This window comes from Anabrus simplex, chromosome 7, assembly GCF_040414725.1.
Source record: "Anabrus simplex isolate iqAnaSimp1 chromosome 7, ASM4041472v1, whole genome shotgun sequence".
Lineage (NCBI taxonomy): Eukaryota > Metazoa > Arthropoda > Insecta > Orthoptera > Tettigoniidae > Anabrus > Anabrus simplex.
In genome coordinates this window covers 94203432-94222796 of record NC_090271.1, presented here as the reverse complement: position 1 = coordinate 94222796, position 19365 = coordinate 94203432, and the positions used below count along the sequence as shown (strand labels likewise).

Here is a 19365-nt window from a genome sequence, read left to right as displayed (position 1 = left end):
CCATTTTCTCCTCAGATCTGATCACCATCCAATATATTATTATTATTATTATTATTATTATTATTATTATTATTATTATTATTATTATTATTTATCAAAAGCTCTCCAAAACAGGATTGAGCCTATAGTGGATAAACAAACAGGTGAATATCAAGGAGGGTTCAGAAAAGGCAAGTCATGCATGGAGCAGATATTTAATCTGAAAATAATAATATGGGACAGAATGATCAGGAGCAAGAACTACATCATAATCTTCATGGATTTCAGGAAAGATGATTCAATAAATAGAACTTCCTTATTGCACATTCTGGAGGAATTCGGAGTAGATTCAAAGTCAATCGGTATAATCAGAGATACTCTCATGGACACAAAGTCTAAGGTGAAATCCATGGGAGAGATCTCAGGGGAATTTCCAATTAATACTGGTGTGAGACAGGGGGAAGGATTGTCCCCGATTCTTTTTAATTGTGTCTTGGGAAAGGTAATGAGAGTATGAGAAGAAAATCTGAAAGAACGAGAAATCCGCCATGAGGTACCGGTAAGGCTAGGATTGAAATTTAAAAGGGTAAGTATACATTGTTTAGCCTTCGCTGACAATATTGTAGTCCTATCTGAGAATATATGAACAGCACTTATCCAGGTAAACCTTTAGAAAGAAATTGCAGAGAAATTTGTACTTCAGATATCTTTTGAGAAAACCAAATGTATAACTAACATTGGAAATACACCTACAGTGTTAATGACAGAATGTGGAAAAATTGATAGGTTAGAAAAGTTTAAGTACATGGGGGGAAGTAATTCAAATTAATGGTCTAGACAAAGAAGCAAATAAATCAACAGCAAGGAAATTGGAACAAGCTTACCAACTGACTAAGAATACCTATAATGAGAAGAGAATCTCCACCAAAACAAACATCAGCCACTACGTCCAGGTCCATGGCTAAATGGTTAGCGTGCTGGCCTTTGGTCACAGGGATCCCAGGTTCGATTCCCGGCAGGGTCAGGAATTTCAGTCATAATTGGTTACTTCCCCTGACAAGGGGACTGAGTGTATGTGTCGTCTTCATCATCATTTCATCCCCATCACGACCATAGGTTGCCTACAGGCGTCAAATCAAAAGAACTGCACCTGTCAAGCCGAAGTCCTCGGACACATCCCGGCAATAAAAGCCATACGCCATATTTTTCAGGCACTACAACACAGTAATTAATCCAGAATGTCTATGCTACAGAGTTTATGTTCTCCATGTAAACAGGACAAATAGAAGAGCTAGAGAAAAAGGAAATAAAGATTCTAAGAAAATCTGGGGTCCATTAAACACTGAAAACGGGGAGTTCAGACATAGGAAGAATGCACCTCTACAAAAATAAAGAAACTGAAAGAATGTCTGATACGATCAGGAAGAGGAGAGTTAAATGCTTTGGTCACATAATGAGGATGGATATAGCCAGATTCATAAAACAAATTTTTAATCATGTTTACAATAGTAAGAATGATGATCAGTGGGTGCAAAGTATAAAGAGATATATGGCAGAGATGAAAATAACAACAGATATAATACAGGACAGAACAACTTTTAGGAGATCGATATGAAATTTCAAGGGTTTCTGGGAGAAAAAAAAGAGGGTATGGAATAAAATCTGGACAGAAGAGAGAGAAAAAAAAAACACAGGAAAATAATGAAGAACAATTGAAAAGCAAGAAAGAAAACAGCAAACAAACAAAAATCATTGCAGTGGGTTATTTTACGTGGTCCTAGGATGGCCAAAATTGGTAAAATAATAATAATAATAATAAACACTATTAATACTCTATAAAATGGAATGGCATCTGTCTAACCACCTTCTGAAACAATCATGTCTAAACAGTGGGTGGAATTTCATAACATTTTGCACAAAGGTTCTCAGAAGGAACTAGCTTCAGTCCAAATGCAGTTGCAGAAGGCAACAGACAATTAGCAGCTTAGATACATACAGCAAACTATCTCAGAGTTACTAAGGTGACAGTGGAGAACTACCACAATCATAACGTGTCTCATTTGATCATAACATCATTGATCATGAACATTTAAAACATTTGCCTCTCTTCACGCTACTTAATTCATTTTCAGTACAACATTTCACACTTCTTGCATTAGTGCTTAATGAATCCCACAGGAGGTTACACTGATGCTAAACATTTGAAATGTGGGTTAGAATGTTCTTCATCATCGTGATCATCATATTTTCCCATTCCAGTTTCCTGGGTGTGGTGTACAAGCACTCGGCACTTTTTTTTATCAAAGTATAGTTTCTGTTCTTCTATGTCCTCCCACTTGAAATTAATTTTGCTGGCCTCTGATTTCACTGTGTCTATCCGTCAATTCTTTGGCCTCCATACTAGCCCCACCCCTTTAACTTTTCTGTCAAAGTAATTCCTTGCTCTCTTGTTCTGTCCATCCTCAAAACATGTCTAAACCATTGTAACCTGCATCTTCCTGAAAGCTTTGTAACAGGTGTTTTGATGACAGACTCCTTCTTGTTTGCTTCATTTCTAATCTTGCCTTTCCTGGTCCTTTGGTTCTTTGTTCTGATGAATTTAATTTCTGTTCACTGGATTTAACTATTAGCCTTGTTATGTATGGTAAATGTTTCAAGCCCATAGGTAAGAATTGGAATGAAGTAGGTATGAAACATGATCAAATATGCTTTCTGGAATATTTTATCATTGCACAGCAGACTTCTCACTTGAAAATAAAATTGTGAAGCTTTCTGAGTCCTAGTGAGTATTTCTTGATTTATTGTGTTATATGAAGATCCTACTGACATAAATGAACTTGAAAATGAAGACAACACAACAAGTGACCAAATGGGACCCTCTTTAACAAAAGCAGAATACCTCAAGGCTGTGAAAGAATTGAAACCTAATAAAGCACCAGGATGCGATGAAATAACTGGAGAAATGATACAGAGACTAGATGATGAAACACACGGCTGTATTTTTAAACTGATCACGGAAATATATGAAACCGGAGAAATTCCAGAAGATTTTAAAAAGTCTCTCATTATCCCCTTACCAAAGAAACCTGGAACTCTAAAATGTGAAGAACATCGCACCTTGAGTCTGTTGTCGCACATGTCAAAAATATTGACAAGAATAATATATAACCGAATAAGCAATAAAATTGAACCACACTTGGCTGAAGATCAGTTTGGATTTAGGCGGAATAGAGGCACACGAGAAGCTATTCTAACACTACAACAGGTTATAGACAAAATGCTAGACGTAAGGAAACCTTTGTTTATTGCATTCGTGGATTTAGAAAAAGCTTTTGATAATGTGAACTGGAATATGTTAACGAAAATTATGACTAGTGTTGGTTTAGATTTTAGAGATAGACGAATAGTATATGAACTCTATAACAACCAAAGAGGCATCATAAACATAAATGGTGAAGTACGGGAAGCTTATATAAAGAAAGGAGTACGACAGGGATGTAATTTGTCACCGGTACTGTTCAACCTGTATATTGAGAAAGGAATTGAAGAATGCAAAGAGAAAATGGAAGGGATAAAGATAAATGGAGTAGAAATCAAAATGATACGATTTGCTGATGACATAGCTGTCATAGAGGAGAACGAAGAGAAACTACAAAGCGCATTAATAAGAATGAATACGATATTGAGAGATAAGTATAACATGAAAATTAATACAAAAAAGACCGAAATTATGATATGCAACCGCCAGCATATTGCAGTCGACATCAGAATTAGTGATATACCACTAAGGCAAGTAAATGCCTTTACCTACTTAGGAAGTAAAATCACCCCAGATGGAAAAAGTTCAGTCGACATAAAGAGCAGAATTTCCCAAGCAAAAATTGCTTTTTACAAGAAAAGGATACTACTTACATCAAGGAATTTAAATGTGGAGACCAAGAAGAGTTTTATTAAGTGCTATGTCTGGAGTGTGGCCTTGTATGGTTCAGAAACGTGGACTATTAGTGCACGTGATAAGAAACGTTTGGAAGCATTTGAGATGTGGTGCTGGAGGAGGATGGAAAAGATCTCATTGACAGAAAAACTCACCAATGAAGAAGTTCTTCGACGAATAAGTGAAAAAAGAACCTTTTTAGCAACAGTAAGAAAAAGAAGAGACCAGTTAATTGGCCATCTCTATAGGCACAATGGATTCATAGTTAATGTCATAGAAGGAAAGATTCAAGGTAAAAGAGGAAGAGGAAGACCTAGACTGCAATATGCAAGACAGATCAGAGATGACGTAGGAACAGGCTCATATGTGGAAATGAAGAGATTAGCGGATTACAGAGAAGAGTGGAGAAGACGAATTGCTGCCAACCAATCTTAGGATTGAGAATTAAGAAGAATTAAGAAGAAGATTTCAAAATGACACTTCCAAGTTATTTGAAGTTAGAAACAGACTGTAACAGACTGTGGCTTTGCTGTTGATAGTAATTTCAAAAGTTTTTGTTTTACAGATTTTTAGTCCATATTCTTTAAATTTTCCATTCCAAAGCCTTAGTTTCTCCTGTACTTCTACACCATTTTCTCCCCAGATCTGATCACCATCCAAAAATATTAGAGTTTTAGACTCTTTGCAATGTTCTGTGATGGATTTTATGATCCAATCCATGACAATGATGAACAGGAGTGGTGACAAGGCACTTCCTGCTGGTTTCAAACCAATCTGATCTTCCAACCCTAACTTGGATTTTTGATAGAGCATCTTTTCTTTACAAATCAGGAAATTTGGCACACCTTTATCTTCTAAGCATTCCCAGATTATCTCCCTAGGCACACTGTCTTAGGCCTTCTTGATGTCAATAAAACCCTTCACTAAGTTCTTTCCATATTCCCAATGCATCTCTGTTAGCACTCTGAGAGCGAATATGAGGTCTATAGTGCTTCGGCTCTTTCTGAAACAATGTTGCTCCCCTTCCAGTAATGGTTCTACTGTATTGTTGATTCTTCTTTCAATTATCTTCTCCACAAGGTTAAGTGAAAAAGTAGAGTGATGCCTCCATAATTTCAACATGTCTTCCTGTTTCCCTTTTTATCCTGCTCTCTTTCCAGATGACAGAGAGTACTCTATACAACCACTGTATGCCTTGCACTCCAGCTGCCTTTATCACGTCAGCAGTGAGATCATCAAGGGTCATCAAACACTGAGGATTTACCATTTCTCATGTTCTTCAGCACAGACTCCACTTCAAGCAATGTTAGCTGCCGTTATGCTTCATCACTCGCACTTAAACTTCATTCTTCAGTGATGTCATTTCCAAGACTTTTTCCATTTAATAGAGTATTGAAGTAATTCTTCACTTCTTCTTTGATGCCTTGATTTGTCTTCATCAGGTTTCCATCACCTGTTTCGAGTGCAAGGATATTCCCATGCTCACTTCTCCTGTTCTTGACTACGTTATAAAGTAACTTCCTATTACTTTGATAGTCTTCTGTTAGCCTGGTAGAGAACTCGTCCCAACACTTTTCCTTTTCTTCTTTAATCATTTGCTTCACAAATAGTTTCTTGTTTTGGTACTTCTGTGCCAGATAATGAATTTCATCTTCTTAGTGGACTGATTTCAGTTTTTTCATTATTTAGCCTCTTCTTTGCTAAATTTCTTTCACAGCAGTTTTCACCCTCTCATTCCACCATGCTGTTTCTTTCTCCCTGTATATTGCACTTGTCTTTCCACATTGTGATTCAGCTTCTGTAACCAGGGTGTTCTTGAATGACAGCCAGTCTTCTTTTACTCCTCTCTTTTCATTCTTTGGTAATTTAGCTGAGATTTTTATTTGGTATTCTTCTTTCTTTCCATCATCTCCTAGCAACCAGGATTTGGCATTTTCTTGCACTTGTCATCCTGCACATGGATGTTCCCAACGTGCGCGACATCTGTTCATGAGGTCTAAAATTTCTTCCTGTTTTGCAGTAAGGATATTTTTATCTGTAGTAAATTCTATGAATTTATGCAGCATTCTTGCCATACAAAATGTGTTAGTTGTTATTATTTATCATTAGAAAGAATGTCTTAAAAGATATTCCTTAATTTACTTCCATATTTTCATTTCATCAGAATCATTATCTTACATTTACTCCCTAACATACAAAATATATTATAGGATGAAGAAGCAGCATCTCCTCTCCCATCTCCACTGAACAGAGTTAATGCAGGCAATATTCTCCACACACACTTAAAAATCCCCCCTATACATATATTCACATGATTTAAAGTGATTTTATAGAATCTGAGGATGATTTTGTAGAATTAAACATGTCATTTTTGTTTAACAGTGTATAGTGTATGTTTTACAGGTATATTGCAGTGTATATGGCGCATGTGTTAAAATTAGTACTAAATACAGTAGAAGTCCGTTATAGCGAGAATTCACAATAGCGAAAATTTTACTCGCTATAACGGATTGTTGTTATATCCGATTTTGTCTAAAAGTCGGAAAACCCTTCATGCACTTTGAAATCGGTATGGAACGGCAATCAGTTTGTTCAAAACTTGCGTTTCCGCAGATGATATCCACACTAGGGCTTACTTCTTCGTTATTTTTCGTAATCCGATACTACGTGAAAGTGCATGTTTAATTTCATCTGAAAAAAATTATAGTACCGTATTTCTCCGAATCCAAGATGAACCCCACTTTTTCCTCCAAAAAATTTAAATCAGGCTCAAAAAGAAGTTTGTAAAATCATATGAATGCCTTGTTGTACAGTAGACCTACGCATTTTTAGACTATTTTTAGACGCCGAACATTGACTTTCGCCATGCCGTATTTCTATTCCTTTGTTGCGGCTGCACAATTGTTCTTTATTTCCGCGGGTTTAAGGACCATTAACTTAACATTGGCATCATAATACCGAAGAGAACTCGTGGAAAATTTTCCGGCAATATCTATTCCATGTGCCTCTATAATACCACGATCCATCAGGAAATTATTCTTGCTGTCTATAAAACTGTTACTTTTACGCAGCGTCAGATATAACCGGCTGCCGCTACACGCACGTCTCGCTTGTCGGGTTCGGCCAAATTCAGCGGCTAGCGATGTATAAGGCCTAATCGCGAACGTTGAAAGTCAACGAACGAGTTTATTGCTCCACGGTATGAGTATTCCGCCCTTGCGTTTTTCGTGCACATACCTCATAATTTCATCTTCGACTTCTTTAAAGCGTCCTTGTTCCGGCCACTGAATGCATTTTTTGTACAGTACCCATTTTTTAGCTCCTTGTCTTCACGCTAACGCTAAATATTAGCTTTAGTTAGGCCTATGCCGTATTTTCTTGCAGCTGCACAATTATTGTACATTTCTGACTGTTTAATAAACATTAACTTAAAATTAGCAACATATCGACTAGAACCCGTTGAAAATTTGCCGGCAATACCTTTTCCACGTATCTTTACAATACGACGATCCATCACGAAAATATTCCCGCTGTCTTTGAAAATTAATTTTACTAAGCGTCAAGTACAATAGACGCGTTGTGACTCTGCCACTGAGTAGCCATGGCTTTTCTAAGAATTCGAAGGGTCGCATGTTATGATACCATTCTGCAGATTTGAGAAACACACAGGCAGTGTACAACCGGTTGTCATCATCATCCATCATCCATGACGTCATTTCATTCCTCCCAAAGGGGAGGCGGGCCATCAGCTGAACAAAGCAGCTCTTCGGCCAGAGGGTAAAACAATAAGTAGTAAAAGTGACATGTAGAAGGCATGTATCGTACACACCGAAATGGGAAGAATGTAAGTGAAGTGGCGCAGGGAGACCGTGACAACAAGCCGGGACCCAGGGAGGAGCCACAAAGCACCCGATCGTGCGAACCCCCGCGAACACCAGAGAGAAAAAGGGCGAGAAATTTATTGACAGAGGAAAGCATCTCAGGCGCGCATTACAGAAAAGTGAAAGTGTTACAGTGAGTCATACAAAAATACAGAGAGCCACAAAAGAGAGTATTACAGAGGGTGAGGTGGGGCAGGGTGTGGGTGCGATGGAACAGCAGTGAAAGGAGAACAAGAGGGGTAAGATTGGAGGAGAAGATAATAGAGAGTAGTGGTGATATTAGTGATGGAGGTGGCAAGTAAACGGAGAAGTTCGAAAAAGGAAAGAGGCGGCGGGCTGGAAGGTGGGTGCGGAACAGGAGGGTAAAGAGCGTGCGACGGGAGGTCGGGTGGCGGTGTTGGTCGTGAACGGGCTGTGGGGGAAGGGGAAGGTGATCGCGCCGCACGGGGTGGGGAGCGAGAAGGCTCCACACGATAAGTCCGCCGATGAAGATGAACGCCGTTGGTGATCAATCGTTGGACGTCTTCAGTGGTGGGAAGCTGAAGGCGAACCATGTACGTCGGCCCATGGATGTTGAAGATGCGGAAAACTCGCCACGCCGGGACGCCTGCCTGATGGAGGTCGAACAGGAGGTCGTGCTCAGTAATAGCTGGGTCAACGCCACGAAGAACACAGCTGAATGATGAAGACGGAGGATGTGTCGTAGTAGCGCCAGACTCGTGGACAGAGGCTGGCGGAGTGGCGCTGGCAAGAGCAACAGAATCGGCAGGGGGCCGCTGGGGACTCAGAAGAGTCGTAGATATGGAGGATACGGTGGGAGACATCAACGGAGAGGAGGGACTAGACGTAAGAGTGAGAGTGGAAGAAGATGGGGAAAGATGAACGGAAGTGGTGACGGTAGTGGTAGTAATAGTAAGAGTAGGGGAAGGATGTGAGACTGAAGCCGTGAGGGGAGCAGCTGTAGAAATAGGGAGGGGAGACGGTACAGAGAGAGGGAAGGCAGGATCAGAGGCCAAGTGTTGTAAAATATGGGCAGGGGTAGGAAGAACGTCATGCGCGACATTAAAGATCACTAAGTCACCGCGAAGAAGGGCCAAAGATGCCATGTTGGGATCACGGAAGAAGACCACAATGTCAGGAGACGGCTGGCCAGAGAAGGCATCCTGAAGACGAAGGACCACTCGAACGTCAGTCCCGACGTCACAAAGCCACTTGCGGATGGCAGCGGGAGAAAAGGCAGTGTCCACATTCTTCACAAGACAGGAGGACGACATGATGGGAAGGCGACAACCAACGAGGCGTCAGCCCAGTTCTTGTTCCTTAGGCCGGTTGAGCGAGTGAAAGAGGCGATGAGAAGAGCACCACCCAACCGAAAAAATATGTGGACAGTGTATAACCGGTTGTCGTGGGTAGCGATGTGTAGTAAAGAGGCGGTCGTTTATTGTCAACGAGTTCTGTGCGGTGTGAAAAGAAGCAGCGTGGTTACCGCGGTAGTTGCCAGTGGGATCCATGTTAGGCCGCGAATGCAACAACCCTTGAGTTTTCACACGAGATGCTGAGAAAAAAAAAAAGTCTTGGATTAGGAGAAATACGGCATCATTCCAGAGATTTCTGTGGCAAACACCTCAGCTTTCTTCTACAAACAGCGTCACCTAACCTAACTGTATATGTAGCCTATCATGAAAACATATTTGAAACGCATGTAAATAGCCGTAACTAGACGCGAGAAGATATGAAATATCCTCTGAAATCAGTGATGTAGGTACTCTGCCATATCTTGAGGTGTGTCACATTCTTACTTAATTTCCGTAGGCTATATAACATTAAGATATCGTTTACCGTACTTCAGTCTTTATTTTTAACGAGTTAACAACTGCTATCGGCCACGTTATTTACGCATTTATTACGAAAACGTGTTATCCTCTTTCATTTCGAATTTTCTTTAGAGAACAGCAGTCGATGGGTATTACTAACCAACTCCAACATCGCCTTTGAATGTCAACGAGAGAGCTCGCAAATGTACGAAGTGAGAAAACTATACCGTACCGAAGATGAACGATCGCATTTGGTTGCAAATGTTTCAGTTTTCTTATTCAAACAGCGTCACGTATCCTAACTTAACCGTACTATACGTATGATGAAAACACACATCAAGCGCCGGTAGAGAAATTATACCTTTCCGTGGTTTCCCATTTTCACACCAGGCAAATGCTGGGGCTGTACCTTAATTAAGGCCGCGGCCGCTTCCTTCCAACTCCTAGGCCTTTCCTATCCCATCGTCGCCATAAGACCTATCTGTGTCGGTGTGACGTAAAGCCCATAGCAAAAAAAAAGAACTTATACCTTTCGCGCTATAAATTTTCATAATAGCCTTTCCGTAATTTAACCAGACGCGACAAAATATAAACTAACCTCTGAAATCAATTAAGCACTCTGCCATATCTCTAGGTGTATCCCATTCTTACTTAATTGGAGTATGTCGCCTCAAAATCAAGCGGTAGTTTAGTCAGCCTTAATTTTTAACGAGTTAACAACCGTTATCGGACACGTTTTTTACGCATTTGTTAATATGTTCTCTTTCATTTCGAATTTTCTTTACGGAACATCTGTCGACGGATATTACTAATCGACTCCGACATCACCTTCGAATGTCGACGAGAGAAATCGTTAGTGAATATAGCGAGGAAACGATGCCGAAGGTAATCGATCGCATGCAGTATCATCGCTGGGGTGCATAAATATCGGTGACGGAAAAAATCGCGCGCGCTTAATCGCTCGTAATAACGGATGCGCCAGTGATAGGGCGCTCGCTGTAACCGAAGGACGATACACAGTTTAATGTAGGAATTTTGAAGGGACAGAAAAAAGTCGTCGCTATAACAGAGTTCTCGTTATATGCCGTACTCGCTATAACGGACTTCTACTGTATTTTTACAAACTGAAAAGCTTTAAAGTTACCTGCACTCTACTGTTGCAAATCAGAAATTTCTCTCTTCAGTTTAGTAAAATGGTGGTGGTGGTGGTGGTGGTGGTGGTGGTGGTGGTGGTGGTGGTGGTTGTGGTGGTGGTGGTGGTGGTGGTGGTGGTTTTAAGAGGAAATACAACTGAGCAACCATTCTCTCTTAACACTAAAAATAGGGGAAAATGGAAAAGGGACAATCTGTTTAGAAATGAGAGTATCAGCATATGAAAGGGCTATATGAAGGGCGTCATAGGCTTCACAAACTTAATACCGTTGGGGTCAGAAGAGAACAGGAGTTAACCAAAGGAGATCTGATAGGAAAGTTGAAAGTGAGAAACCTGGCACAAATAAGTGGAAGTAACATCAGACTCAGCTAGGGCCTCCATGGTCACCAACCCACTGTTCCACGCTGAAAGCCCCTTGGGTTACCTTTTTTAGTTGCCTCCTACAACAAGCAGGATACTGTGGATATATTACACCACTCCCACCCACAGGAGGTAGGATTTAGTTCGATCTCTGCAGATAAGCAACAGGTTTTGTTTTCTTTATGTCGCACCGACACTCATAGGTCTTATGGCGATGATAAGCAACAGTTTGACAGGGTCATTTGGGGCTTAAAAAAAATTGAGCAAGACATTAGACACAATAAAACTGTTAAAAGTTTTAATCTGTTAAGATGCGCGCGTCTTCACTAGTCGTAACTGAGAGCTGTACAAGCAGCTGCTAGGCTGTACTTTCCATCAGAGCGCATACTCTGCTCCTTTATCTGTGGGTTGGATCAGTAGGACGACACCCACTGCAACATCAGTCCATCGCAAGAGGTGACCGAAATGGGTGTTGTAGTGAAAGAAAGAAAGAAAGGTTATTAAATAAACTCACAAATGAGCAGGCAAACAATATTATCAGGCTACTGCTACATCAAGAAGAGGTAGAGAACACAGTTAAAAAAAACTTACCTGTCAGGCATAGTGAGCACATAAGGCATGGTAACTTTGTCCACAAAACTACCAAAACCAAGGCGGAAATTGCTAGTAAGGTCCTTCATGGCATTAGTAAGGTCATCAGTCACATCTGATAACATGTCCTTCTGTGCTAGCATAGAATTTGACAGATCCAAGAGGTAATATAAATCTACAGGGTAATCTCTTGCTTTAACAAATCTGATTTGAATATTATACTCTTCACCTATAACAGAGAAATGTTATCATAATTAGATGAAATATATTTCTTCAAATTATTAGATTTTAAAAATTTCATTACAAAGGAGGGTTTTTACTTAAAGTACGGAACTATGTAGGCTACACATATAAACATGTAGACATGTACATTTTCATTGAGGCAATTGTAATTATTGTCTTAGAGATGAACATTGTTCTGTATAACCTTAACTTAAAGGAGAAGAGGAAGTTTTCCAATGTCTTGAAGAACAAGGGTGTTGGGCAAAGGAATGCAAGAGCTGTGAAAGGAAAATAAAGGACTCGCTGGGTTTCACAAATCTAATACCAACGGGGTCAGAAAAGAAAAAGATTTGAGCAAGGGAGATCAGACAGGAAAGACAAAAAATTGGGAACTGGCCACGGTGACCAGATGTCATAAACAGAAAAGAGGACATAGCGCTCCCAAACGTAGAACAATATGAAATAAAAACTAAAACACTCATTCAGTTTAGTATGTTGATTTCATTTCAGATAATATTTCACTTCAAATTATGCATTTTACATATGAGACCATGCCCACAACAAGTCATCTTAAGTTGGAAAGAAGGAAAAATAATAATTTCAGTGGAAAAATCAATTATTTATAAGCAATTAACAAGTTGTTTAGTGAGCACAGCCATTTCTGGTGAACTTACCTTCTTTACAACACCTTTTTGACTTAGAATATGCAGATAGGACTCTGAACAAGATGAACCGTATTCTTAAAAATTGTTCTTAACTAGCAACAAACCTTTCACTGAAATTATAAAGTAACTGCAGAGTGCAGTGTAGAGAAAATTTAGCAATGACATGGCAGTTTCTTCATATGTTGTTTTCACATTTAATATTACAAATGAGGCCTGTAACTGGTCTGGCTGTTGCTAGATGGTAGTAATCCTGGATGTTGTTACTATGAATGCAATTTCCTGCCCATATTGACTATCATATCACGTCATGATGATGCTGATGGCTGGGCAGCAAAATATTTGTGGTGGAGCATGTGTTTTATAATAACCTGAAATTCATGGATACTGTGCAAAGATTTTTTGCAGAAATATTTCCAAATGTGAAGGTGCCGCACCATAATGCCATGCACAACCTCATAGGAAAATTTTATGAAACAGGCAGTGCCATTCATCGAATCGGTCAACCATCAACCTCAGAAGAGACGGTGTTGGCAATCAACAACATGATACGGAGGAGTCCAAAGAAATCTTTAAGATGATTAACTCAGCAGGTAAATGTGGCAAAGAGTACAGTATACAACATTCTGTGAGAGAAATTGAAATTCTTTCCTTACAAAGTGTCCGTAGTGCAACAGTTGAAAGAGGTGGTTCGTAGGGCCCACATTGATTACTGTAGTTGGTTTCACACCATTCTTTGTGATGCTGGTGAGGACATCCTTGATGTAACCTTCTTTACTGATGAGATGTGGTTTTATCCATCTGTATGTGTTAACAGTCATAACACTTGTGTCTCAGGCACGAACAACCCTGACGTATTTGAGCACCAACTTCAAATTTCAAACTTCGTATTATTCTTTCGGGATTTTGACCCTTCTGTTGTGAGAATGTAAGGTGTTTAATGCTCCATCTCTACTACCTTTGTGTATCTTTTATTTGTTAATTTAATTTTTGAACTTCTTCTTCTTCTTCTTCTTCTTCTTCTTCTTCTTCTTCTTCTTCTTCTTCTTCTTCTTTTCCCATTCTCTTTGCCAGATTCTCTCTGGGAAGGGTAGTGTACCAAAGCCCTCCACCTTAACCGATCTTTCCATCATTCCTCTTCTAGTACTTTATTGCTATCGACTCCTCTATTTGCAATACAGTCCACAAGAGAGCTCCTCCATCTCATTCTAGGACGTCCCCTAGGCCTCTTCCCAGTCTCTGTATCCATGAATGTTCCCTTTGGTATTCTCTCTCCTGGCATTCTTATCATGTGTCCAAACCATTTTAGCTTTGCAATATCAAGCTCTTCTTGAAGTTTACACACTCCCACGCTTCTCCTTATTTCCTCATTTTGTATTCTATCTCGTCTTGTCTTTCCCTGTATGCTCCTCAAGAACCTCATTTCAGCTGCTTATATCTTACTTTGGTTCCGCTTAGTTAACGTCCAGGCTGCTGAAGCATAGGTCAGTATAGGTTTATAATGTTGTTGTTTGAGTCATCAGTCCATAGACTGGTTTGATGCAGCCCTCCATGCCACCCTATCATGTGCTAACCTTTTCATTTCTACGTAACTATTGCATCCTACATCTGCTCTAATCTGCTTGTCATATTCATACCTTGGTCTACCCCTACCGTTCTTACCACCTACACTTCCTTCAAAAACCAACTGAACAAGTCCTGGGTGTCTTAAGATGTGTCCTATCATTCTGTCTCTTCTTCTCGTCAAATTTAGCCAAATCGATCTCCTCTCGCCAATTCGATTCAGTATCTCTTCATTCGTGATTCGATCTATCCATCTCACCTTTAGCATTCTTCTGTAACACCACATTTCAAAAGCTTCTATTCTCTTTCTTTCTGAGCTAGTTATTGTCCATGTTTCACTTCCATACAATGCCACGCTCTACACAAAAGTCTTCAAAAACATCTTTCTAATTCCTATATCAATGTTTGAAGTGAGCAAATTTCTTTTCTTAAGAAAGCTCTTCCTTGCTTGTGCTAGTCTACAGTTTATGTCCTTCTTACTTCTGCCATCGTTAGTTATTTTACTACCTAAGTAACAATATTCATCTACTTCCTTTAAGACTTCATTTCCTAATCTAATATTTCCTGCATCACCTGCCTTCGTTCGACTGCACTCCATTACTTTTGTTTTGGACTTATTTATTTTCATCTTGTACTCCTTACCCAAGACTTCATCCATACCATTCAGCAACTTCTCGAGATCTTCTGCAGTCTCAGATAAAATAACATCATCGGCAAATCTCAAGGTTTTGATTTCCTCTCCTTGGACTGTGATTCCCTTTCCAAATTTCTCTTTGATTTCCTTTACTGCCTGTTCTATGTAAACATTGAAAAGGAGAGGGGACAAACTGCAGCCTTGCCTCACTCCTTTCTGGATTGCTGCTTCTTTTTCAAAGCCCTCGATTCTTATCACTGCAGACTGATTTTTATACAGATTGTAGATAATTCTTCGTTCTCGGTATCTGATCCCTACCGTCTTCAGAATCATAAATAGCTTGGTCCAATCAACATTATCGAATGCCTTTTCTAGATCTACGAATGCCATGTACGTGGGCTTGTCCTTCTTGATTCAATCCTCTAAGATCAGACGTAAAGTCAGGATTGCTTCACGTGTTCCTACATTTCTTCTGAAGCCAAATTGATCTTCTCCCAACTCAGCTTCAACTTGTTTTTCCATTCTTCTGTAAATAATACGTGTTAAAATTTTGCAGGCATGAGATACTAAACTAATGGTGCGGTAGTTTTCACACCTGTCAGCACCGGCTTTCTTGGGAATAGGTATAACAACATTCTTCCGAAAATCGGATGGGACTTCTCCTGTCACATACATCTTACACACTAAATGAAATAACCGTGCCATGCTGGTTTCTCCTAAGGCAGTCAGTAATTCAGAGGGAATGTCATCAATTCCAGGTGCCTTGTTCCTATTGAGGTCACTCACAGCTCTGTCAAACTTTGACCTCAAAATTGGGTCTCCCATTTCATCAGCATTAACACCCTCTTCATGTTCCAGAACCAAATTATCTACATCTTTACCTTGATACAACTGTTGGATATGCTCCTGCCATCTTTCTGCTTTGTCTTCTTTCCCTAGAAGTGGCTTTCCATTTGAGCTCTTAATATTCATCCACCTAGATTTCCTTTCTCCAAAGGTTTCCTTGATTTTCCTGTATGCAGCATCTACCTTTCCCAGAACCATACAGCCTTCAACATCCTTGCACTTCTCCTTCAGCCATTCTTCCTTAGCTACCTTGCACTTTCTATCCACTTGATTCTTTAATCGCCTGTATTCTTTTCTGCCCTCTTCATTTCTAGCATTCTTGTGTTTTCGTTGTTCATCAATCAGGTCTAGTATCTCCTGAGTTATCCACTAATTCTTAGTTGATCTTTTCTTCCTTCCTAACATTTCTTCAGCAGCCCTACTGACTTTATTTTTCATGACTCTCCACTCTTCCTCTATAGTGTTTCCTTCAGCCTTTTCATTTAGTCCTTGTGCAACATGTTCCTTGAAGCGATCCCTCACACTCTTTTCTTTCAACTTGTCTAGATCCCATCTTTTTGCATTCTTTCCTTCCTTCAATTTCTTCAACTTCAGATGGCATTTCATGACCAACAAGTTGTGGTCAGAGTCCACGTCTGCTCCTGGGAAAGTTTTGCAATCCAACACCTGGTTTCTGAATCTCTGCCTAATCATAATGAAGTCTATTTGATACCTACCAGTGTCTCCAGGTCTCGTCCACGTATACAGCCATCGTTTGTGGTGTTTGAACCAAGTATTAGCAAGCACTAAATTATGATCAGTGCAGAATTCAACCAGCCGACTTCCTCTTTCGTTCCTTTGTCCCAATCCAAATTCTCCTACTGTACTACCTTCTCTTCCTTGGCCTACCACTGCATTCCAGTCTCCCATCACAATTAGATTCTCGTCACCTTTTACATATTGTATTAAATCTTCTATCTCCTCATATATTCTTTCGATTTCTTCATCATCCACTGAACTAGTAGGCATATAGACCTGCATTATCGTGGTGGGCATTTGTTTGGTGTCTATCTTGATGACAATAATTCTTTCACTATGTTGGTCGTAGTAGCTTACCCGCTGCCCTATTTTCTTATTCATTATTAAACCAACTCCTGCATTTCCCCTGTTTGATTTTGTGTTGATAATTCGGTAGTCACCTGACCAAAAATCTTGTTCTTCCTGCCAACGTACTTCACTTATACCAACTACATCTAACTTTAGCCTATCCATCTCCCTTTTCAGATTCTCTAACCTACCACAACGATTCAAACTTCTAACATTCCACGCTCCGGCTCGCAGAATGTCAGTATCCATCTTCCTGATGATCGCCCCCTCTCGTGTAGTCCCCACCCGGAGTTCCGAATGGGGGACTAGTTTACCTCCAGAATATTTTACCCGGGAGGAAGCCATCATCAGTACATCATTCATACAGAGAGAGCTGCATGTCCTCGGGAGTTAGTTACGGCTTAGTTTCCCGTTGCTTTCAGCCGTGTAGCAGTATCAACACAGCTAAGCCATGCTGAGTATTATTACAAGGCCGTATCAGTCAATTATCTAGACTGCCGCCCTTGCAACTACCGAAAGGCTGCTACCCCCCTTTCGATGAACCATTCGTTAGTCTGGTCTCTCAACAGATACCCATCCGATATGGGCTATCTGCGGCTCGGCTATCTGCATCATTGGGACACGCAAGCCTCCCCACCGCGGCAAGGTCACATGGTCAATGCTATTACCATCTGCATTGTTTCATTCCCAATCTGTGCCTCTGTCAATGTTTTCCATACCAAATTCCTTGGGACACTTTCATATGCCTTTTCAGTATCTAGAAACATTACTACCATGTCCTTTCCATCATTTGATGCAATGTAAATATTGGGTCAAATGTTGACCTGCCTCTTCTGAATCCATACTGGTGTTCGGCCAATTTTCCCTCTACTCCGTCTCTTATTCATCTATACAAGATTCTTTCAAGGATCTTAGCTGTATGAGGTATCAGCGTCATTCCTCTGTGGATAAAAATCCACTCTTTTGGAACAGTCTTTTCTCTCCATATCACTCTGTAGAGTCTGTACAACCACTGTAGACCAACTACTCCTGCTGCTATTTTCATTTCTATGGTAACCTTGTCAATTCCAGCTGCCTTACCTCATTTCATTCTTTTAGTGGCCCACCCAATCTCTGCCATGGACACCTCGTTTTCCTTATCTTCCATCTGCACTAAATCTGGTTCTTCGATTTCTCCTTATACTTAGGTATTTTTCAAGTTGTAAAGCTGTTCAAAGTATTTTCCCCACCTCTGCAATATATCCTGCTTCTGTGTCATCACTTCCTCCTGTTCGTTTTTAATGAAGTTAGCACCTTCTCCTGGGTTTTTCTTGTTTTTAACCCACTGGAATAAGATCTTTTTGTTTCCAGTTGTATCATCTTGCAGAGATTCAGTGAATTTTTGCCAGCATTTCTTTTTCTCTTCTTGATACACCTTGGAGCACTCCTTCTTGCAGTGCCTGTATTCTGTTTTGCATTCTGTTGTTCTGTTTCCCAGCCATCATTTCCAAGCTTGTTTCTTCCTTTTAACTATATCTTTTACCCTGTCATTCCACCAGGGCTTTTCTTGATCTTTCTTCCTGCCTGATACTCTTCCACTGGTTTTTCTGCAGACTCGACCATGACTGTTTTAAAGTATGCCCATTCTTCTTCGACCCTTCCGATTTCTTCCTTAGGTATACTTGTTTTAATGCGTGACTGGAACTCTTCATTTATTTCCTTCTCCTGCAATTTCCACACCCTTAGCTTTCTCTGCCTAATCTCAGTCATCTTTTGTATCTTTCCCATCTTTAACTTAGCTATCACAACTCTGTGATCTCCTTTGAAAGATTCGCTTGGGAGGGCTGTTATGTCTACCAACATTTTCCTGTTACCTTTCTTGACCAAAATGTAATCTATCAGAGAGTTTTGATTTTGTTATCCCAACTATATCTTGTTATCTCCTGACTGGTTTTTTTTTTTTTTTTTTTTTCAAAACCATGTGTTACCAATGATCAGCTCATTTCTTCTACAAAAGTCTACCAAAATATCTCCAGCCTTGTTTCTCTTCCCATATCCAAATGGGCCTATAATCTCCTCATCTCCTTTTCTTTCCTGACCTACTTGGGCATTCATGTCTCCTATGATCACAACTTGTTTGTCCTGTATATAGCCTTCCAGATATTCAAGGTATTCCTCTAGATCCATATCTGTATTTCCTGTTTGTGGAGCATACCCTTGAATTATATCTGTAACACCAGTTTCAAGTCTCAATCTGACCTTAATCAACCTGTCATTTATGTTTTCCACCTATTCAAGGTATTCCTTTAGGTCTTTTCTAATTATGGGCCCTAGACCATTTTTGGCTTCTCTTCCTCCACTATACTTTCTTTAGTTTCCTCTCACCTTTTCCTTTCCATTTGGTCTCACTGATTCCCAGCAATGCTATATCTTTGTCAACCATAAAATCTACAATTTCGTCCACTTTCCCTGTTAGTGTCACTACACTGGTGGTCACTATCTTGATGTATTGGCTGCTAGTCGCCCATTTCTCAGCATTACAAGAATTGGATGCCGCTTGTGGGGAATGCCCTAGCATTTTGCACGTCGCTTGTGGGGAGTGCCCTAGCATTTTCCAAGGCTTCAGTACACTTGTCATCATATAGGCTTTTATTACGATGG

At 40.1% G+C, this 19365-nt stretch overlaps 1 protein-coding gene across 1 annotated transcript in view; it reads right to left on the bottom strand.

Annotated features, from left to right (window-relative positions):
- Nucleotides 1-19365, bottom strand: part of LOC136877708 (integrin beta-PS) — a 240078-nt gene that overhangs the window by 154038 nt on the left and 66675 nt on the right. The window contains exon 3 of the mRNA XM_067151918.2: nt 11713-11941. Within this exon, the coding sequence (XP_067008019.2) occupies nt 11713-11941 (229 nt within the window). The remainder of the gene's footprint in view (nt 1-11712; nt 11942-19365) is intronic.